The sequence below is a fragment of the Notolepis coatsorum genome, assembly GCF_963971535.1.
Source record: "Notolepis coatsorum genome assembly, chromosome: 13".
Lineage (NCBI taxonomy): Eukaryota > Metazoa > Chordata > Actinopteri > Aulopiformes > Paralepididae > Notolepis > Notolepis coatsorum.
The window spans coordinates 41,546,315-41,570,171 of NC_140177.1; the positions used below are offsets into that span (position 1 = coordinate 41,546,315).

Here is a 23,857-nt window from a genome sequence, read left to right on the forward strand (position 1 = left end):
CTAGAAACATAAGAACTTGTAAACATAGTATCAGAATATAATATAGGATGCTGAATTGTAACAAGGCTTCTAGAAACAAAAGAACTTGTAAACATAGTATCAGAATATAATATAGTAGGCTGAATCGTAACAAGGCTTCTAGAAACATAAGAACTTGTAAACATAGTATCAGAATATAATATAGTAGGCTGAATCGTAACAAGGCTTCTAGAAACATAATAACTTGTAAACATAGTATCAGAATATAATATAGTAGGCTGAAATGTAACAAGGCTTCCAGAAACAGAGTATAAGGAAATAACTTATGTGGTTCTTGTATAGTATAGTTTAGAAATAGCAAGTATAGCATAAGGATATATAGAGTAAAACTGTATATTGTATAGTATAGTGTACATAGGACCCAGTGCCTTAATCCGTAGCTAATATTGCACTATCTCAGGACTTTAGCATGTCTATTTTATCATGCCTATTTTATGTCTATTTTATTACCTGTTTATTATGTCTATTATTATTTAGTATTATTGCACAATCAAAGCGGGCATGGCCACCTGCATTTCACTGTATGCCGTGGTATGTATGTGACAAATAAACCTCTTGAATCTTGAATCTAATCAAGGGCTCTTGGATAGTCAGGGAGCAGCAGAAGGATCCCTTTTCTTTCCCAAAGCAGCGCAACAAAAATGATGGCATGAATACAAGCAGAAATTGTGCTCAAGGATTTTGGCCAATAGCCTGGCACCACTATTGGACTGCCATCCCCTGTTAGCCAACAACTGAATTCTGGCCAGTGAGGATGCTTTTACAATAACACAGTCTGAATCATTCTACCTACAAAGCTACTAGGATGGTAATTGAATAATGGGAAATGCTTCTTATTTATACATTGACACAAAGTTTACTAGAGTTGGTTGGATTTGATGTTTTGTCAGTAAGGGGTGTGATGTTCATTTGCTGTGTGTATGTATACAGATGTATGATGCATATGTATTTGATTTAGTGTGTAGTGTGTGTAGACACCTGAATATGTCTGACAATAATTCAATGTGTCTAACGCTAATTCCTTGCATTCCCTGTGTTCGTGAGGACGTTGTGTAACCGGCTGACCGTTCTTGATCCTCCCTACCCTAACATTGACACTTAACTTGCTACCTCTCTTGATGGGTCCCTATCCTAACATTGACACTTCATAGTGGGACAGGATACAGGTGCCGCCAGGGGGAGCTGGTGACGACGTTGGGCAGGGAGATACAGGTGAAGAAGGATGGGCTCAGGGGCGGCGCCGACGGGAGGCACTTCCTCTTCAGCGTTTTCCACAGAGGGGAGAGGACGCACGGAGCTGGAGCTCCGGAGATCAAGCATGCGAGATATAAACCCTGTTACGAAGCGGGTTAGTAATGAGTATGCGATAGCTTAGCTTTTAGTTAATGCGGAAGAGACATTGTGAACGTAGAAGCAGTCGAGTGACTGCCGAAGAGTGTGGTAGAGATTGCCCACATTGCGTTTTAGTAAGTATATGCGTTATGACAGGGGGTTCACCACGACCCACAGCTTAGCTTTGTTTAGACTAGCACCACAGTTTAGCCCGCGTGTCGGTCCACTTCAGCCCAGCAGCGGACGTCACTACACTGCACGCTCCTCCAGCCCCTCCGAGCCGTTGCCCCAGCAGTCACCTGCCCAACGTCTACCCAGCCCGGCTGCCTGCTATCACGGGACCTCCAGACGGCCATCTCACCACACGGACGGTTGGTGGTGAGAGCGGGCCCGCCATTTGGATAAGTACAGCAAGCGCGCCTTCGAGTGCTGAAGTTTTATCGGTAGACATTCGCCACTGGGCGGCGCGGGCTATCTAAGGGCGAAGAGAAAACAGTGCTTTGAACTGACGCTGATAACAGTGTCTAGGGGCGCCCCCTGACCATTTATTATTTTGGGGAAAAGCCGGCTATATATAGGACTTTTATTTGTAACGTGGGCCCACTGTCATTTGGTTGAGTGTAATAATAGCGTGTGTTCTTTTACAAAAATCCCATTGAACTCCTTTATCCCTCTCCCTCTTCTTCCCCTCTCTTCCCCACCTACGGAGAAGCGGAGCAGTAGATAACCCTTAAAGGGAAGAGGTTATTATTGTGTCTAGCCCAGTGTGGGAATAACTTGAGTCTGTAGTATAGAGCGAGAGCACTAGGTGCCCAGTGTGGAAATAACTTTCATAGGTGTGTAATAATCTGTAACGTGCATCAGACTTCCAGTAAAGGAGAAGTAAATGGGACCACTGTGTGCGTGTCTGTTAATGTGCATTCTGTCTAACCATTTCCTTTCCGGGTAATGCTCATTACAGTTTAACCCTTTCCCCACCCCCTGCCTATAGTTCATTGTGAAAGGTCTCTACTCATCATTAAGGAAGGGTACTGCTTTGGGGAGCGAATATATCATCCATCTTTACTGCCATCGGGTGTGGGAGTTCCCAAGAAGTATTGGGGGAAGTGTGGGTGTGTGGGGAGCTACTGCTGATCGCCCTGGAGGGCAAGAAGGACCAGCGTAACATCCCTAGGTCAGTGAATCCTAGGCCTCATCCGCTCCTGCTGCTCGACCTCCACTTCAACATTCCTGGCCTAAAGTCGGGGACTCAGCTGGACCCAGCTCTGCTGCGTCCTCACTACCAGGTGGCCGTGTACATCCACTCCCATAAAGCAGGGATAATCCACCCTGCTACATTTGTTTTGTGTATAGTGTCTTGTAAGTCCATATGGGCTGTGTGCACCAATAAAGGTGAATAACACTTTAAAAGCAATCACCCCCCCCCCCCCCAAACAACAACAACAACTACAACAAGATATAAAGTAATTTCTGTTCTAGCTATACAGTGCTTTCCAATACCAGATTATTAATTTAATTTTCACCAGAGTGACCAGACTCAACACTGACCTGCACACATGTTTACTATTTGGTCCTAAAAGTCTCCATTTAAGTATCTGCTTCCCTCCTGCTAAACCAAAAACAAGAAGGTTGCGTAGTGAATGGGAGACAATTAGGCTGCGGTTACACCTTTCGTTTCATTTTCGTTTTTTGTCATACGCGTTTCGCCGCGACGTCCTGCGCTTCGAGTCACACTTTCGTTTTTTTGTTTGTTTTTGTCACCTGAGCACACTGATGTAGTACACTGCCAAAGCAGTAGGTGGCAGTAGGTGGTGAACATGAAGGCAATTTCAACCAATCAGAACTTGAATGTGCCAATACACTTCCTGGTAGCTCCAGCAAAGAAAATGTCAACAAGGCAGACGCCTATGGGCGCCACCATCTTGCCTATTTACTCAATGCAGCAATTCTTTTTCAGCAAAGCCTAATAAAAGTGCAATAAACAAAACGGATACATTCACTGTGTGTTCTGCCTGTCATTTGTTGATGAAACAAAACTAACATCAACACAAGTGACCACCAAGAGCGGATAGTTTAGTCTAAAAAAAGATCGGTAGCATTGTTAGCTGCATGCTAACGTCAATGGAGTATGCCATTATAACAGTATAGCATTGTGGCTAGAAGCTAACGTTAGCTCACGCTATTTAGCCAGCACCAAACTGATGATATCGAGAGCTATCAGTAGTTAGATAACATTAGAGACAACGCTGTGTGTATTAAACAAAGGTGAATAGATGACGGGGCCATTTTGTTTAATGCTTGTTAAGTTGAAAGAGGAGCTTTGAGCTAACAGGATCTGATAGCTCACGTTAGCCAGCCCAGCTGCTCATGCAATCGGTAATGCTAGCAGAATGAATGGAGGTAAACTTTATTTAACATATTGCATATGGGTACAATACAATGCGGCTCAATACAAACAATTGTTAAGGGAATGCAGACTGTTGTAGCTTGGACTGGGATCCTTATAACAATAACTTGACAACACATGGTAGCTGCAGCTATTTGGGACAGCTCTGCCTCTGTCCCAAACACACACACACACACACACTCTGTTGTCACCGGAAGGGCACGCAGATGGTATCTACTGCGCATGGGCGTTTTCGCAACAACGGCTCATGCAGACTACACGCTGTTGTCGGCGCGTTTTTTAGCGGTTCTCCAATACGCAAACACAATTTAGCGTTTCAGCCGTATCCACAAAAAAACGCAAAAAAACGCATTTCTGTGTAATAGGGACATGAAACGTATTCAAAAACGTATAAAAAAAACGCCACAAAAACACCAGTCTAACCATGGCCTTAGAAGAGGCAGCCTATACGCACGCCAACATCGCCTGCTGGTTTCTACCACAGTGCCAAAACGTTTCCAAACAGCTTCTCACCGTTTCACTCCCAGTGTTTGTGTGACCCATGAACAATGACTTCATTGAGTCTGCCATGGAGGCTAGTGTCATATTTTCGTTTCAGTTTCATATAGTCTTGGTGCTGGTTAAAGAGAGCTGTCCATCACTGGTTCTATAGAGTGGGCTGACCCAAGCCTGCTGGGAACTGAACTGTAGTTAATTAGTGCACAAAGCCGGGAGGAGGGGGGGGGGGACAAAGGGAGTGAGTGGGGGTGTGTGGTGGGGGGTCTGAGAGAGGAGTTTAAAAGGGTGGTGGGGGGTGATGTTTTGGGACGGTAGGAGGGGGTTGAGGGTGTGAGGGCTATGGGGGGCATCCTGAGTTGTGGCACAGTGCAGGCTTTGTGGGGGGTGGGTGTTAGGGTAGGGTGGCTGAGGGTGGTGGGCGGGGGTGTTGTGTGGGGCTGGCGGTGACGACTTGAGTCGTGAGGGAGTGGCAGACAGATGAATTAGCAGTGTGAAGGGGAGCCTTGTTTGAACACACCATGAGATTAATGTGAGCCATGCCCTGCCAACCAACACACACTACTGGAGCCCTCAGCCCAGAGGGGACAAAAGGCTGGGGGGCGGATGGGGGCTCTGGTAGACATGTACTCAAAGGGAGAGGAAGGGGATGACCCACAGAGAAGTATAAAAGACATGACACACAGAGAGTGGCAGAGAGATTGGTCAAAAACGGCAAATATGACAGATTGATTTAGAAAAATGTTGATGGTGCATGCTGAATCCCGGTTAAAACAATACCTATACCTTCCAATCAAGAGGATATCCCCTTTCAAGGCAAAACAATGAATATTCATGTTAGCCAGATTTGCAACCGCGAGAGTGCTTTTCAATGGTATAGGAGCCCGTAGGCCAACTGTAATTTAAATCACTGTGGGATACACGATCAGTCTCACAAAGCACTCACTAACCCGCGGGAGGCGCTATCTATCCATTGAAAAGCATTGAAGTGCATTGGCATTCTCCGCCAATATATCCACAGTTAATTTACTGCCGAAAATGTATCAAGTCATCAAGATTTCAGGTTTTTCGACTCGGATGAATCGAACCACCCCAGTGCCCTCTCACACAGTGTACGATGCCCTGCGTCTAGGAGGGGTGTGTGACTTGAATGTTCCTCAGAGTAGCCAGCAAGGCAGGCAAGCCTACTAGAGCCCCCCCCCTCCCTCAGTCAGTACGCCCCCCCCCCCAACCCCCCTCTGCCTCTCTGTCCCAGACGGTTGCCATTCCAACGCACACTCCGTGAGGAGCAACAGCTAAACCGGAGTTGCACCAAGTGGATTATTTGCGATTTTCTTTTGGGTTAGAAGAACGGGTTTGGTTTATTTCTGGCGAATGCGCGCACGGAGAGATGCGCCCTCGGACAGCGCGTTGGCATCGTTGTTAAAGTGCCATCAAGCCGAGTGTGAGAAAGGGCGCTGTAGTGCTCCGTGGAATTACAGGATCCCTTGAATGAAAAGCAAAAACTGTTTGGTTGCATTATTCCACGACTTGGTGTTGTAGAATGGGATGGCTATATCCCTCTCTTGGTAACAAAAGACATGTGAATTAGGAGTGAAACAAAACGTGCAACGCCCGTGGTGGTTAGGTGGTTCGTGTTCTCCAGTCTCCATCCAAGGGTCCAGTATATACACACCTTTATTCATGTGGCAAGATCTGGTTTTCTGACAATGGATTACTTGGTGTGGGTATGCAGCCTTGTGGTCCCCGTGGTGTTGGCTGTAGAAGGTAAACTGGCCATTAACATTTGTTTTGTATTAACTTTTCTCTCTCTGAGATACAACGTGTGTTAGTCTGGATGAATTGTGTTTGACAATGTAATTCCGTGAAAATGTGGTAGTATGCCGTTGGAGATAAGGCATGGGAATAGAAAGTTAACTGAATTCTCATTTTATAATTCTACAAAAAATAACATTGCTTTAGCTCACTGCATTCATGAAAACATGGATCAATGTGGTTGGTGGCAATGGCTGTATATGAAAACAATGCAATGTTTTGCTATGATGAAAGTGTTCAGTGTAATCTGGACCCGCTTGGTTAAATTGGCAGTTTCGCTGAGTATGCTTTGTGCTGCAGGGTTGAAATCATTCCACACATGTCAACAGCTCGCCGTGCATCCCATTCTCTATCTGTGTGTAGAGGAGGTTGTCATTCCTATGTTGCGGATGTTGGATAGCCATTGTTGCTATCCCTATTGTTGTCACACCCACATGCTGTCTGAAGAGCCTCACCTGCCCCACCTTCCTCCACTAAAGAATAATAGTCTGATACAGACTGCATTCATCACTCAGCATAAATTGATTTGTGAGTCACTGTTAATGTAACACGGAAACAGGCGGGCTGATGATGGCTTCACGTCACAAAAAAAAGAAAAAAAGGGGAATGCATGTTGTTGGGTCTTTAGCACCAAATGATACACAGCATGCACAGTTGCACACCCTTAAAGATAAGATGATCCTTTATTAATCCCCTTGGGGAAATTCAGGTGTCAAAGCAGTATGGGGGGGTACAGAGTTTCACAGTCCTATACAGTCCAGTATCTATATACTATAGACAATATCAAATATAAATACAAATACAATATAAAATACAAAATAGCACAATGAGTCCTTACAGGAGAGTAGAGCAGATCAATACCTGTCTGTGAAGTCCCATGGGACGCACACACGTGAAACATGTTGCATGACAAGTGAAGGTCACACATTTAACAAGTTCTGTTCAGCCTTAAAGCTGTTTCCCTCTGAGGGACTACAGTGCTTCAGGGAGAGTGTAGCCCACCAGCTACTTCATTCACACCCAACAGCACAAAACCACTCCTCAGTCAATCTTCTCTGTGCTGCTGTAGCTACATTTCTCTCCCTCCCTCCCTCTCTCCCTGGCGCTGCCTCCCTCCCCCTGTACAATCTGCTTCTCCTGGACCGTGGCCAGTTTGATCCCTCATCAATTCTGGTGTCAGCAACTGAATCAATGCAGCGGCGGCAGCCTCTGCGAGTCCCACCGGGCCGCTCTCATGCCCTGATGATCAGCCGGTTTCCAACCCAACAACTTACAGTTACTCAACGCTGGGGGGTTAAGTCCTCTGAGGGTAAACACAGAGGGCAGATGATCTGATGAGACAAGCAGCGCGGCACAGGGCTTCATAGTTTGGCTGCCTATGATTCTTTGGTCGCTTACTCTGTGTATTCAACAGATGGCTTGAATATTTAATTAGCTTACTAGCCAAATGTTTGCAATTAGAAAATTAATAAATAAATCCTTCAGTGGGGTGATTTGACATTGGATGGATAATATGGGTCCTGACTTAAAAACCACAAGCCGATGTGGAATGAGTGCATGATGTCACACAAACACCAACCCTGAAAAGAATCTTTCAGCAACTCTTGACAGGATTAATCCTGTTTGCAGTAAGTCTTTAAAGTAGAGCTACTGTATTTCGAAGGTTCATGCAATTTTGCACAGAATTTCCACACAGAAAACACATTTCATAGAAATAAACTAGCAGCTGTATAGCATGGCTGAAGATGATGCCCAACCCAGCTTTGAATGCACATTCGAGGCATATATGTGGTTATTGCAGAGGAATGCTGTGTCATTTCGTATCAATGACGGTTTTCATCCTCATCTTCCATCACTTACATTCTATTGTAAATATGATATGATATGTTTCGCCTGTTGACCCATAACAGCAGATGCAAACACCCCTGGGGGAGATGTAGAATTAGGTCAGCTTGACTTGTTTAAAAACTGCTCAGCAAGGATCAAATAGAATATAAAATTGTACCGTGATTATAAATGGTGATTCCGCGAGAGATGCATTCAAGTAGCATACAAATTATAAAACTACTGCTCAGAGCAAGTCAAATTAAGTTGTAAGCTTGGCCTCTTAGAAGTTGCGTTTCAGAGCCAAACTGCCCATGTTGTATGCCCGTTCGTGGACATGTATTTGATCATGCACCAATCAGTGGAGATGCTGTTGTTGTTCAGGCTTTAATATTTAATATGTTTCCTTGTTTATTTCTGCATGTGAGAGTAATACAAAGAGAGGGCTTCCTCTCATGATGCCCCCGCACTCACAAAGTGAATAAAACATTAGCCCGTGTTCGCTCCCAAAGCACGGTGAGAATACAGTTCTATGACGTTTTGGCACCACTGATCAAAAAGGCAAAAGATGATGCCATGGGGTGGTAGTGGTGGTGATGCTCTCTGGACACTAGAACAATTGTTTTCTTACCCCAGGGGTAGATGAACTCCCTATGTAGATTTATGAGAGCGAGGGGTGGGGTGGGGGGGATGGCCGGATTTGAGTTATGGCAGCAAGGGAATCTAAGCAGCATAGTAGATTTAAGAGGGGATGGAGCTCAAGACCAAATGGGATCCTAATTCAACCGAAACCAGTTCCAGAGATAGAGAGACAAGAAAACAATATGCTACATTACCAACCAAAAAAACACGCAGAACCCCCCCCCCCCCCCATCTAGTCCACCGGTTGGATCTGTATAGGCAACCAAGACTTTGTTGACATTGTCATTTAGTCTTTTTTCATCTTTTTCCATGCTGATTGAGTTATTTCCTGAAAAAAGTATAAGCCCATGTCTGGCATGCAGCCATGCACTCAATTTAAAGTGCTCACTCCGCATGACTGCACGCGCGAAACACAATTTTACAGATTTGCCTATGACACTAACAAATCGATTATCGGGTAAAGTCCTGTGACTGCTAGTCGACTAAGGACTTCTTCCGTTAGAGGCCATCGCTCGTCGAAACCTAACCAAACACATTCCGGCATATTCCAGAGTGTCATAGTGTCAGATCAGTCATGCCTTATAGGTGTAAAGCTTGTGTACGCGTCACTCTCCCCTGCTGGATAATGTGCTCTGTGTTTATGTATGATATCCCATGTTTATGTAGCACGCAGCGCTTCTCAGGCAAGGCCTTTTTAGGTGAGCGAGCGGTAAATGCAGGCCATGGAGACTTGCGTGTGAGAGTAGTATATATACTGTATAGTATATAGTACACACTATAGTCAGACTCTTGAGTTGCTGTCGCTGGGAGCGAGGGTAGGGGAAGAGACGGCATGGATCCTGAGGTCAGCTGCACAGGCTTGTGGCCCCAACCTGTTGAATGTGCAGACAGCTATTCCGTGGTTCCTGACCTCATGAATGATGAATGAATGGCCTTTGGCGTTTTATGTCAATGCACATTCTGTTCAAACCCGTCACAATTAGGTGGCACCCTGTACATGTCAATGTCTCAAGCTCAGCGGCTGCAGCAGGCAAATGGCATACGCTCTCTGTTCTCATACGATAAGTTGTGATATGAAGACCTTCATAGTCCCAGAGGGGAAATTAGGTTGTTGAAAATGCATATGTTAGAGACAGAGAGACAAAAAGATATATATATATATATATATATATATATATATATATATATATATATATATATATATATATATATATATATATATATATATATATATATATATATATATATATATATATATAAGATACAAGGTAAAATATACATATAGATATTAAAGGGGAACTATCTTACTATTTCTTTCACTATTTGGGCAATTTTACACAATTCCTGTGAGTATGGAACACATCTGTAAGTTACAACAAAAAAAAGGTTATTGTTTTGTATTTCTAATCAAGTCCAGCAGCATTTTCTGCACTTCCAGATTCCAAGCTGTTTTTGGCTGGGCTCCGCCCATACTTGCAATGCGCTGTATGACAGTCACCCACAGTCTGCACTGGCAGATAGAGAGGGAGACTAATTAATTTCAGGGCTATAGTAATAGTTATGTACAGGGCTATAGTAATAGTTATGTACAGGGTTATAGTAATAGTTATGTACATGGTTATATGACTGAGTTACACATAATGTAATAATAAATAATACACATCATTTAATCCGTAAACTTAGCATTGTATTGTATTTGATCTTAATACTTTTTTATCTATTTTATTATCTATTCTATTTTATTCTATTATTATTTGTACAATCAAAGCGGGCATGGCATCCTTCATTTCATTATGTCTCGTGTATGTATGTGACGAATAAATATCTGGAATCTTGAAATCTTGAATGTGCAAGGCTTCAGATTGTACAGTATACAAAAGATATTCCTTTATTGATCCTACCATAGCAGCGGGGGGGGGGGGGGGGGGGGGGGGGGGTACAAAACTATAATAATGAATAAGTTAGAGTTGTTGAACTCACCAGAAGAGGATGCTGTGTGTGTGTGTCTGTACACTGGTGTGTGTGTGTCTACACGGTACACTGGTGTGTGTGTGACTGATGAAGCAGATTAGCACCCAGCTGGCTAAGGTCAGGGCCGCTGCAGCGTTTGTTATTGTCGACACGTATTGCAGTTAGTATGAAGGGAATTCTCAGAATTAAAATCTTTATTGTCAATGCTTTGGTTTGTGTTCTCTCAACCTTGCAGCAGCAACAACGATAGGATGGAAATGAATTGAATAAAATGAAATAAAAATAAAATAAAGTAGAATAAGAGAGTAACAAATAAAAAATGGCATAGAATAGCAGCTGGGCACAACAATAAAGTAGCTCTAAATTATACTACAGTGGGCTACGAAAGCCTCTCATTAAAATTCAATATTCACAGTATAATATGTGTGCAGAAATAGCTCTCAACTGTAATACAGTGATCACAGTGTGTAAGGGGTGCAGTGTAGGCCCAGCCTTGTCGCAATGTATTCCTTGGCACCTTGAGGGGTCTGTGGCTGAATCTTCTCCTTAGCTGCACCAGCGCGTCCTACAAACATGATATTGTTGCTGTCGGGTGAAAACCTTGTATTTAATTTTTTTATCCACTTTTCTCCTATTTTTCTGTATTTTCCTCCCATCACAATTTTAGTTGTTATGCCAATTCCCCCCTCCCCTTCCTGGTAGTTGCTCGCATGTGCCCCCCACTGGTCGGTCTAGGGAGCCCTGAAGTCTATCAGATGCTTCCTCCGATACATAGGAGACAGCCAGCAGCCTCTTTTCACCTGACAGCGAGGACTCTCACCACCGGGGAAGTGTAACGCGTGGGAGGATCACACTACCTTACCCAGTTCCTTCCCTCGCTGTGCAGGCGCCCTGACCGACCTGTAGGAGTCGCTGTTTACAACGTCCAGAATACCACCCACCGGCTTCCCACCCGCTGACACTGCCAATTGTGTCAGTATGACGACCGCCCAAGCCGGAGGGACCGCTGACAGCCGGATTCGATACCAGTGTCTCTGCGGTGGTAGACCGACGCTTAGTCCGCTGTGCTACCCTAAACCTTGTATCTTAATTAAGAAATAGAATCTCATTTTCAGATTGACACTGTTGTAGTTTTGAAGTTATACATAGGGTTTTGAATGGGTTTCATGGTCCTTGGAGCCATGGAGATAGGGCTGCAAGTTTCAAGTTTTCAAGTTTCTTTAATAGTTGTCATACAGAAGTACAGAATACTTTTGTACAAAATGCTTCTTACTGTTGCGCTCCAGAGACTGTGCATGACAAGATAAGTATGAAATAAAAACATAGTAAAAATTAGAAGAAAAAAAAGAGGTCACAGTGTTCAGTTTAGACATATGTACAATGTTCGTAGACGTAGTTACCATACAATATACAATACTGTGCAGTGTACTAATATACAATACTATATAGTGCAAGGCATAAATGGACAAGGTGCACTAATGACTATTTTGGTAGTCGACTAATCTGTCGATTATTTTTTCGATTAGTCGACTAATCGAAAACCAATTATATAAACAAAACAAAAAAAATATATATAATTTTTTTTTTAACTACCTATCTTTGTGAAAGTGGCTTCTCAGCTCTGGTCCAGCTGAAGACAGAGCAGAGGAACAGATTGGACATTGAGCATGACCTCAGAGTTGCTTTGAGACTTGCTTTGAAGCTAAGAAGTCTTCAGCTGGCTGGACCAGAGCTGAGAAGCCACTTTCACAAAGATAGGTAGTGCAAAAAAAAATATATATATATATATAATTATTATTATTATTTTTTTAATGACTAATCGACGCAACAACATCTCGTCGACGATTTTTCATAATCGACATCGTCGATTATGTCGACTAATCGTTGCAGCCCTACATGGAGATACAAGGTTTTCACCTGACAACAGCGGTATGTGTGATAATAAACACAAGCTAAGGACATAGACCTCAACGTACTGTATGATTAAAGTAGATTAATTTACCTTAAAGGGGCATTTCACCAAAAAACAATACTTATACAATAATTATTTTGCACATAATCTCGCACACATCCAAAAACTCTAAACCGTTTTGCACACATTCATTTAGTTTGACAGTTATTGAGAGTAATGAGTTTGAATATGGCCACCAGTGGTGTCATCGGGGACATTGAATCCTTGTGTTGTGTTAATTAATAATTACAGCACAATTAAATTATATAGTAGCAGTCCCAGACTGCATATTGCTATTTATTTATCATCTACATCATTTCATGGTGTTGATTATGATTATGTGTAAAATAATAAGCATTGTTTTCTTTTGGTAAAGTGCCCTTAAGACATGATATAATTTGCCATTATGCCATTGACAGACTCATTAAAATACATTCGCTTTGCATTCCTACTAAAAGAGGTGGCTATGTATATTCTACCGTTTTGTTGTATTTCACAGGACATGCTGTGTGTTAAGACGGCAGAGACTTTCTGACACCTCACTTAAACACAGTTAACAACCAAATGCTACCCAGAGACAATGGCTCTTGTTTGTTTGAATCTTCATAAAAACGGAATTGCTGTGATAATTATGTCTCAGCAAACAATGGAACAATGGGGGCATGTCTGATTACAGATGTATGTTGAGCACAAGAGGGGAGTTCCTGGGGATACGTTACAGCGTAAATATCCTCACTTGCCCATCAAACAGATGTTGACTGATTGACAGGCTGACAACAATGCTCATTGATCCTGGTGTTGACTCTCTGTTTGTCTGACCTCCTCTCACCTCGTCGAGACGGCGTAAACAGCTAGTTGGGAGGAGGAGAAAAAAATACCACGGTCACCTTTTGCCAGGAACTGACAGGTTTCCGTTAGAAAAAATTGTTGCCGGTCTCCGTGACCTGCAAGATTTCAATCTACCGGACAAATGAGATTAATTCCGGTCATAGTTTATTGAGCTTTAAAACAATTGAATAAAGAATGTCATCCTCAAGGCATGTAGATTTATAATATTATTACTTAAAACTATAGGCTACTTTTGCGTATACAGTCATTAATATATTCCAAATAAAATAAGTCCCTCGATACTCCGTGCTGCTGCTGACTTGAAATAAAATAGACCGCGTATGTGGGCAGTCGGTCCGACACTAAACAGCAGTCTGTTATAATCACATTTTTATGAGCTAACAAATTCCGTTATATTGGACATTTGTATTAATTATATCAAGCGAAGAACTGAGACATTTTGCAGAGAGACGGCAACATTATCGTGGGTTTGCGTGATGTATATATCCACCTCCCAACGACTTGGTGCTGGTCATAATGTCCGGTGAAAACAACTCCCTCCAAGCACAAGGCGGCACGGTGGTGTAGTGGTTAACACTGTCGCCTCACAGCAAGAAGGTCCAGGGTTCGAATCCCGCTTGGGGACCAGGTTTCCATGATGCCAGTTACCCAGGTGGGGTATCTCCCAGGCCTTTCTGTGTGGAGTTTGCATGTTCTCCCCGTGCTCGCAAGGGTTTCCCCCCCCGATAAGATAAACCCAATGGAAAAACATGCACAACAACAAGATCGCTAACGCTGTGGCGTCCTTGACGAAGACGGACAGGAGCACTTGGATTGGTCCCCTGGCGCGGCTCACGTGGCGCCTGTCTGCTCCCGGCTGCCCTTGGGGGGGAAGGACGACGGGATGGGTTAATCGCAGATACGCATTGGAGCAGGTCCTAAATTATTATTATTATTATTATAACTTGACCACCCGAACCGTACCAAAACAGGCCAAAATTAAATAGCCCATGCGACGAACGATTCATTACATTCGTTTCATCGTTGCTCCACCAAGCAGCCGGTCCAACAATGAAAGCTGTTATCAGCGCGAGCCGGCCGCAGTTAGTTTGCAAGAAGCATCCAGCTGCAGACCCGCAGAGCAGCTTTCCAGGTCTGGGGACCGCACTGTGCCAGCAAAGCTGGTGGGTTCTGTGGGTCTGCAGCTGCATGCCTTCCGCAAATCCAGCAGCAAGCTCTCGCTGAGCGAAGCAACGACAACAAACGCAATGATTGTTTCGTTCATCGCATAGGCCACCCAACTCCAGCCCATCCAAATACAATTCAAATAATCAAACTGTGCCCAGAGGGAACTATTTTCACCGGACACTATGACCGGAGAGATTAAATATGTCGGACTTCAACAGATTTTGCCGGCCAAATACCGGTAATTACCGGCTAACGGAAACGCTGCTCTCGCCTCTTAACACCCAACCAGAGGCCTGTCTACCTGCTGTGCGACTCCAGTGTCGCACACAGAAATGTGAAATCCCACCAGGCGTACCCCCCCCCCTCTCTCTCTCTCGACTTGGTTTATAATTAGGGCTGAACGATTAATCGATTTTAAATCGAAATCGCGATTTGAAATGATGCAATTAGCAAATCGCAACAAAAAAAATATCGCAATTTTTATTTAATTTTAATTTTTTATATATTCTTTTTTAACCAGGAAGTCCCATTGAGATACACGATCTCCTTTGCAAGTTGTTGTTATTGTTGTAGGAACGGTTTGGGAAAGGGAGGTAATGGGTTTTAGATCGTGTGTTGTGAAGTTTAGACTTCAGAGAGGGAGAGTAAAGTACAGAAAAAAAGGTACCGTTGGGTACCGGTATCGATTCCCAGGTAAAAAGAAACACCAGGCTCGGTGTCCCGAACAGACCCATCGCGTAGGCCAGATGCAAGCCGCATTTTACAATATAAACTTCTGTGGGGCTGTTAAAAAAATATATATATTATAATCGCAAATGTAATCACAATCGTAATATCTGTCCGAAAAATCGCACTTAGATTATTTCCCAAAATCGTGCAGCCCTGTTATCGATTAAACTATTTCATCGCGATTAATCGCACGATCGTCCATAGTGTGATTAATCACACATTTTCTATCTGTTCAAACTGTACCGTAAAGGGATATTGTTATTGTGTTTAATACTTGTATCAACATGGAAGTGGACAGATAGGCTTGCTTTATGAAAATGTATGTACGCAGGCGGCCGGGTAGTGCAGCGGACTAAGCGTCTGCCTACCACCACAGAGACAGTGGGATCGAATCCAGCTGTGGTGCCTCCGGGTTGGCCGACCGTCCATACTAACACAATTGGCAGTGTCAGCGGGTGGGAAAGCGGTCCTGGTCGTTGTAAACAGCGACTCCTACAGTTCGGTCGGGGCGCCTGCACAGCAAGGGAAGGATCTAGGAGAGGTAGTGTGACCTTCCACACGTTACACTCTCCCAGTGAGAGTCCGTGCTGCCAGGTGAAAAGAAGCGGTGGGCTGGGTACACATGTGTCGGAGGAAGCATGTGATATTGTGATAGTCTCCGCCCTCCCAGACCGACGGTAGGAGGTAGAGTGCGTAACGACCAGGAAGGGGATTGGGAATTGGCATAACGACTAACATTGGGATGGGAGAAAAACGGAAAAAGAAGGGGGAAAAAGATAATATAAAAAAAAGAATTATGTACGTATGTTTATTAAATACAATTAATTACCTAAATGACAAATATTGTCCAGAAAAACAAAGGCACTGAATTTAGCATAAAATAAATATGCGACAAATAATCGTAACATGGCACCGCCCAATAGGCAACAACAGATGGCCATATTGACCTGCAAAATGTAACATTACTCAGTAATATGAGTACTCGCACAATGTAGTGTCCAATTTACTCTTATAAAGGTTCACTAAAACACGTGTGTTTTTCACATGCACACACAAGTAAAAGGAGCGCACATTGCACTCTGGAACTGTGAGGGAACGGCTCACAATGGAACAAAATTCAGATTAAAATGTCAAACTAGGTGTTGCAGATCAAATATGACTCAAGATCCAGCAACTTCTTATCCTACTCACCTCTTTAAATGTTAAGTAAAGGGCCATGCATCGCAATGAGCTTTTTCATGTGACATCACATAAAGACGGAAGTCCAAATGGCTCATTTAATGGCACAGTTTCTGAATACGGGCTGGGTGCAAAATCCGGTGGGCTTGTCTTATTTCACAGTTTGAGTGTTCCCATCAGAGACACAAATGTACAGTATGTGCACAACAAGCATAGCAAAAGTGAGTTTTTCACAATACGCCAACATTTTGGGAAATTAACTTATCGTCTTCTCCAGAGAGAGACACGAAGATAGATACCAGTTTCCTCTCTGTGCGTTCAGTAGAAAGCTATCTGGCTGCACTTTAGCCTAGCTTAGCACAATGAATGGAAACGGACATGGCCGGTTAGCCTAGGCATTGTCCAACTAACACCTCTCCCGAAGGCTAACCGGCCATGTCCGCTTCCATTCATTGTGCTAGGCTAAAGTGCAGCCAGATAGCTTTCTACTGAACGCACAGGGAGAAAACTGGTATCTATCTTCTTCTCTCTCTCTGGAGAAGACGGTAAGCTAATTTCCCAAAATGTTGGCGTGTTCTTTTAATTAGGCCACATCACTATATCTGTCAGTAAGGCGTGTGTGTGTGTGTGTGTGTGTGTGTGTGTGTGTGTGTGTGTGTGTGTGTGCTGAGTGATGGAAAGAAAGCTCTGCAGTACCTGTGTTTTTAACAGAACACAGACTTGGTGTGTGGTCCTTTCCTACCGTAATGACTTGGCATAATGTATCCTCCCAGCACTTCATTAAAGTTATGGTTTGTCACCAGACTCTTGGCTTTAACCCTCCTGTTGTTGGCTTGCAGAAACCCTCATGGACAGTCGGTGGGCGACCACAGAGTTGGCATGGACCACGTATCCAGAGAGCGGGGTGAGTTTGTGTGTGTGCGTGTGTTAGTACGTGGGTTCCTGTGGATGTGTGTGTGTGTGTATTTATATGTGTATTTATGTTTGTCTCTACCCATTGCTCTGCTTGTGTTCCCCTCTTTTCCAGCATGTGTTCCATTTGCTTGTTAACACGGCCCCTTCTGTCCTAAACGACACGCCTCCCGCTGTTTTTACATCTCTGTTTACGTAGTCCATGTTTGTTTTCTCGGATACTTAAAAACAAACGAGAAACATACGTGGTGGCATTTTCAGCGCCGACAGACCCCATCAACTACAAACTTAGAAATTGCAAACCTCCCCGCGCATTTGCGCTTATCCTCAGTATTCCGAGCGCCCCACAAACCCCCCGAACAAAAAACTTACAGCATGTAATTACCATACCCTTAGGTAAGCTGTACCCTATACGTCTCCCCGATACACACACACACACATGCACAAAAACATGGTAACTAAAAGCATGTGTCTGTCTTTTATAATGCTGCCCGAGAGCAAATTACTGGCAGGAATTAAGGTTTTCAGTTGATACCCCCCCCCCCCCCATAGGAACGATGAGAAAATAAAACAACATGAATTTGACCCCGGGGCTAACAGCCTGACAGACCTCCCCCACTCTCGGCCAGTGTAATTTGTCTTTGCTACGTGAGCGCAAACTCAGTCAATGGAAACGGTGGGTTGCCATGGAAACAATCTCCGGCAGTCTAGCTTCTTCTCCTCCACAAGGCCCGGGCTCTGAATGTCTTAGCGCCCAAGAACTCATACGTCATGAGGGGCTACGGCAGCCCTTTCTCCTAACGCCTGACAAGCTCATACATTTGGGACCGGTAATTATCATATTCGTGAGGTATTGCATCAACACGCTGCTGTTGATTTATGGGGTATAATGCTGACTCCTGGACTCATCGTTTGGGAGGCTTGGAGACGTGTGTTGAGTTATGCATTATTTTCTTCCAGTTGAAAATAATCAATTTCTGCAAAGCTAATTTGTAATGGAAATGAAGGGTTTGGTCTGAGGAGGAATTTGGTTAAAAATCAAAGAGATTGACTTTTCACAAGGTTATTTCCCCAGGACAGAATTTATTGAACAGAGTGATAGTTTGTAATATTTCTAATATTTGCTACCAATGCATTGTGTTATGAGTATAAGTAAGAGACCTGAACTCCTCAGGGTCTAGATGTGCTGCTGCTTAGGAAGAAATATATTTTCCTCTTAACTTGAAGTGCCTCAGTGTGCTACCATGATGCAATGGGAGTGATGGCATTGCATTTAGATTGCCCCTTTAATAAATAACTTGCTGTTTACATCATAGAATAACCACTGGGATATATTGGAAATGTTACCGTCTAAAATGTATATGCTCTCAGTCAGTACCAGCACAGTCATGCATTATTTAGAAACCAAAGATCCTAGAAGGGCCATTTTGATCGCAATCTCTAAAAAAGATTATATTATGAGTGTGTGTTCTCTCCCTATATAAATAAATATGCTGTATTGGCTCCTTCTTATTTACCGGCTAGACCAACTGACCTACATGTTTGTGCTCATATGGACAACACACATCTATTTGGACTTCAGACAGGTGCTGTAAGTGATATTTATTTGATTCAATTTCTCTACATAGATCTACATTCCAACAGCCATCACTGATATGGTGTAGGCTAAGTAACAAACAAAATACATTTTCTGGTATCCCTTCCCACTTTATTCAATCAGGAGAGAGATATTTTTACTTATTTCAAGAAATATTGCCAAGCCAAATTTGCTGTTTAGCATTGTTTCCTAGCAATGGGGGAGTATATCAATGTGGTCTGTGTCTCTAATTATCATATTGACTCATCAGTCTAGTCTCGAGTTCACGAGATCTTCCCTCACTCAACTAAGCCATTCTGATTTGACTCGCAATGCGACGTAGCAAGGAGCTGATTGAGCTGATTGTGATCTGATTGGCTCTGTGGTTGTAGTCACCGCCCACGATTTGCTCAACAACAGAGCAGTGAAATGACTTCCTCAAACAGAGGGTGTGACCGACAGCAGAGAACAAGCGAGCGAGAGAGGGAGAGAGAGAGAGAGAGAGGGAGAGAGAGAGAGAGAGAGAGAGAGAGAGTAGAGCCATATGAAATCCGTTTATTTTTTTTCCAAATTCCATTTTATTTTTTTCCAAATTCCATTTTATTTTTTTCCAAATTCCGTTTTTTCCGTTTTAATATTTCAGAATTCTGTATTTTGCTTTGTACGCTCATGTTACCATCAGAAATAGTGTCTAATAAGTGGGAATTAATAAATGTCCACAATTTAATAAGATATAACAGTCCATTTAATAGGGCCGTCTTAAATACTTTGAAGCTTCGAAGCTTCGTTCGATGGGCATGGGATTCGAATATGAAAATAAATTTTGATTATTTAAAAAAAAATAAAAAATTATATATATATTTTAGCAAAATCAACTCTGCCTCTCTTTGTTAACTACAACAAGCAATGCTGTTTGTTATTTAAGATGACGGACTCGGCACTGACAGATTTGTGTTCATTGTGCTGCTTTTATAAAGCCTCAAATGACGGCTTACAATATTTCATGAAAGCAAAGTGTTTTGTTTGTCTAAGATTTTAAAAGGTTTAAACTTTACAGCACTGACAAAGTTGAACAAAGTGCTGTACAAGTTCCACAACATAAAAAAAAAAAAGTAAAAAAAAAAAAAAAAAAAAAAAATTTTTTAATTTTTAATATTTTTTTTTTATAGTGGATTCCATTTTTATTGCTCAATTCCGCGATTCCGTCCGCGATTCCGTGATCGCGGATTCCATATGGCTCTAAGAGAGAGAGAGAGAGAAAGAAACCGCGGCAGGAGACGGAGTGTGTGTAAAATGTGTGTGCGCCACGGGGATGTGTCTTCTCCCCACAGTCGGGAGCACTCCATATCACTGTCAAAATATCTTTGCGCACGCCCATATTCCGATCCGTACAATAATATTCACAGAGGTATATATTGTCATTTGAAACAAGTTACCAATGCATTGTCCCATGGGATTATGCCCCCCACGGCGAAATTTAATTAGTATCCCCCTCAATCTCTCTATCGCTCTCTGTCTGCCACTCGCAGACTGTGTGGGGTAGAAAAATTATGCTTTTGAGTACTTCATTAGAAATACAAAACAATGAATTTTTTGGATTTTTTTTTTTACAGATGTGTTCCATAGACTAGTAAAGTTGCCCAAATAGTGCAAGGAATAGCAATGCATGGGACCTTTAACACATTCCCGACCAACCACGTATAAATACGTGATTGGGCGCCATCCTTAACACATTGACCACCACAGCAGGGGGCGCTAATACCCCATTCATTGCCAGGTCTTTATTCAATGGATATAGTTTTAGACTGTGGCATTTGCGAGTGCTTAAAATATATCTTATATTATATCTATGGGTCTAATAATGCTGTCGGGTCTCAGTGAGCTGCTTCTAGTCAACATGGCTGAGACAGATTGTTTTTTCATTCGTACATTTCCGTTTTATAACGTTTTGAATAGAGTATGGTTTGGGTGTTTTTCAGTAATTCCAGGAAAAGGCGAGAAAAATGCATTTACTGTAATCCAGTCATCACGTTGTAATTTTTCGGCTGATTATCTAATCATCCTGAAGTAAACTCGTTGTTGGCGGCCATTGTGTTAAAAGGCCAACCACGTATATCTATGTTGTAAACTCGGTTTTGCTTTTATTCCATTTTAATATCCTACTCAATGTCACAGAGCTCTATTTTGGCTGGAAACGGCATATCGGGACTCCGAAAGTGCAGTACCGGCCAGATCCTAGTATTGCCGCTGTCTCGATAATGCAGTTTCCCCTGTTGCAGACCGGGTGTCACCTTTTTTCCGGTCCGGGTTAGCTTTTCTGTTAGCCTGAAGCAAGGGCTTCAACCGATCGCCTGGAATACTTATTGCGACGCCGAATTCAGTATGCAGTAAAGGAATATAGCATCAGCCAATGGACATATCGATCTACCAGATGGCGATCAAATAACTGGGAAATTCTTTTTGGAATCCAACCGGCCACAGGTAAGAGCGATTTAACAAAAATGTCAGTCTGATTGGGCCTTGTTCTCATAGCCATCCACCCGGTCAGTGTATGATGTTTCAATAACGAATGCCGTTATTGGTAATCAATAATCAGAAACGATTTCCCCCGCCCCCCCCCCCCCCCCTTTCATGCATTCATGGTGAAACATGATACCGATCATATGCATTTTGATTTTTAACTCTAGCTTGTGTAGGGCCGAAACGCCAATCGATTTAACGTTATTAGCTTAGCGCCCTACAACTCGCTTTGCAGGAATTACCCCAGACCATTGCGCTATATAGTTCATATTTACGATGCTATAAAACGGGAAGTATTGATGAAATTTTTTTTTCTTTATGGCATATTGAAGGGAAGGTTTATACTGTCAATTGACAATGACAATGGACACATAGCAATGATATAAAATATAGATTTAGCTCTACAAACAACCTCACGCACAGTGAAAACTTGTAATGAAAAGCTGGCCTCATAGAGTGGGATTAATACGGGCCCCGAATGTGTTAAACTAGTTTTTATTTCTTATTTTCGTCAGACCATTTTTGCAGTGTGGGGTTCTCTCTCCTGTATCTATATCCGTGATGGCTGAGTGTAGAACTATTATTTTAACAAACAAAAAAATACCACTTACAGCACCTTTAACCCTTTCACTACCACACTACCAAATGGTTAACCCTTTCACGGTGACAATACAGAATGTTAACCCTTTCACTGCCACCGACAAAGGGTTAACCATTTCACTACCACACTACAGAAGGTTAACCCCTTTACTACCACACTACAGACGGTTAACCGCTTCGTATTTATTTATTTTTAGACTTTTATTTTTAATTTGTATTATTATTGTTTGTTTACTCAAAAAAGAAAATGTAAATCATATTGTATCACCTCAATGTTGTACAGAATCTTCTTTAAAGAAGAAAAAAAATAAATTATTTGGTATAAACAAACTAACAAACAAATGCTTGTTAATTTAAACCCCTTTATACCGCAAATATGGCCCCAGTGTCGTCTACTCATACAGTTTACCATGATGTTTTGCTGTATACTGTAGTTCTACCAGGTTTACCAGCAGCTCCTCTATAAGCCTCTGTAATGTTTTCACAGTGGGAGGAAGTGAGTGGCTATGATGACTCCATGAGCCCCATCAGAACCTACCAGGTGTGCAACGTCAAACAGCCCAACCAGAACAACTGGCTGAGGACAGACTTCATTCCCCGGAAGGGCGTGCTGCGCGTCTATGTGGAGCTCAAGTTCTCCGTCCGTGACTGTGCCAGCATCCCCAACATCCCTGGCTCATGCAAGGAAACCTTTAATATGTTTTACAATGAGTCAGAGGGTGACACGGCTACGGAGGTCAGTCCTTTGTGGAAGGAAAACCCTTATGTGAAGGTAGACACCATCGCCCCCGACGAGAGCTTCTCCCTGCTGGAGGCGGGAAGGATCAACACCAAAATCCGCAGCTTTGGACCCCTCTCTAAGGCGGGCTTCTACCTGGCCTTCCAGGACCTGGGGGCCTGCATGTCCCTCATCTCAGTCAGGGTCTTCTTCAAGAAGTGCTCCACCACCATCGCCAACTTTGCCGTATTCCCCGAGACGGCCACGGGGGCGGAGGCCACTTCCTTAGTCATCGCCCCAGGGGCCTGCGTGTCCAACGCCATGGAGGTGTCCGTCCCTCTGAAGCTGTACTGCAATGGGGACGGAGAATGGATGGTCCCAGTGGGCTCCTGTACCTGCATGGCTGGGTTCGAGCCGTCCACCGACGACACCCAGTGCCAGGGTGAGTGTATTTAAGAAACGTTTCGACTTGAATTACCCCAGCCTCCTTTATATGCTCGGCGCAAGTCACCCGCAGTCCATCCCCTCTCCTTCGCATTTATTGTGTGGCTCCTGAATGGGGGTGAAGGAGGGTGGAGGAGAGTATGAATTAATGAGGTGTTGCAGAGAGGAGCAGCATACAGAGATTGTGAGTGTAGGACAGGGGGGGGGGGGGGGGGTAGATAGTGGGGAAGAGAACCAGCCAATAGATTTGTGAGAGGGAGAAAGAAGATAGTGCAAGCGAAAGATATTGCGAAGCCAGGGGGAGAGAGATATTGTGAGAGGGAGTGGGAGTTAATGGGTGTGAATTGCCAACGCAGGGACAAATAACAGCCAAGGAGAGGAGGGAGGCCATGGAAAGGCAAAGAAAGAGAGGGGAATCGTCCTCTCACCTGGGCGTGAGAAATAGTGTATAACACGCGCCGGAGAGCTCATTCGTTGCCATTTGGCGGCTGAAGGTTAAAAGCCTGCCGCCAAAGCCTGATAAAAGGCTCTCGGGGGTTTTAGCCGGCAGCCTCTATGAGGAAGTGTAATTTCCTCTATGGCCTCCCGTTAGTTAATCTACAGGCGGCCACACTCATTAACACCACTCAGACCAACGTGAGCCAACACACTGCCACGCTAGCATTAATCACTCCGACGTTTCATTTC

At 43.4% G+C, this 23,857-nt stretch overlaps 1 protein-coding gene across 1 annotated transcript in view; it reads left to right on the top strand.

Moving 5' to 3' along the window:
- The first annotated feature begins 5,585 nt into the window (after positions 1-5,585).
- The window catches only part of LOC311239529 (ephrin type-B receptor 3-like), a 57,781-nt gene continuing 39,509 nt past the window's right edge, over positions 5,586-23,857 (top strand). The window contains 3 exon segments of the mRNA XM_084327848.1: positions 5,586-6,040; positions 17,240-17,304; positions 22,496-23,168. Of these exon segments, the coding sequence (XP_084183974.1) occupies positions 5,983-6,040; positions 17,240-17,304; positions 22,496-23,168 (796 nt within the window). The 5' untranslated portion in view covers positions 5,586-5,982.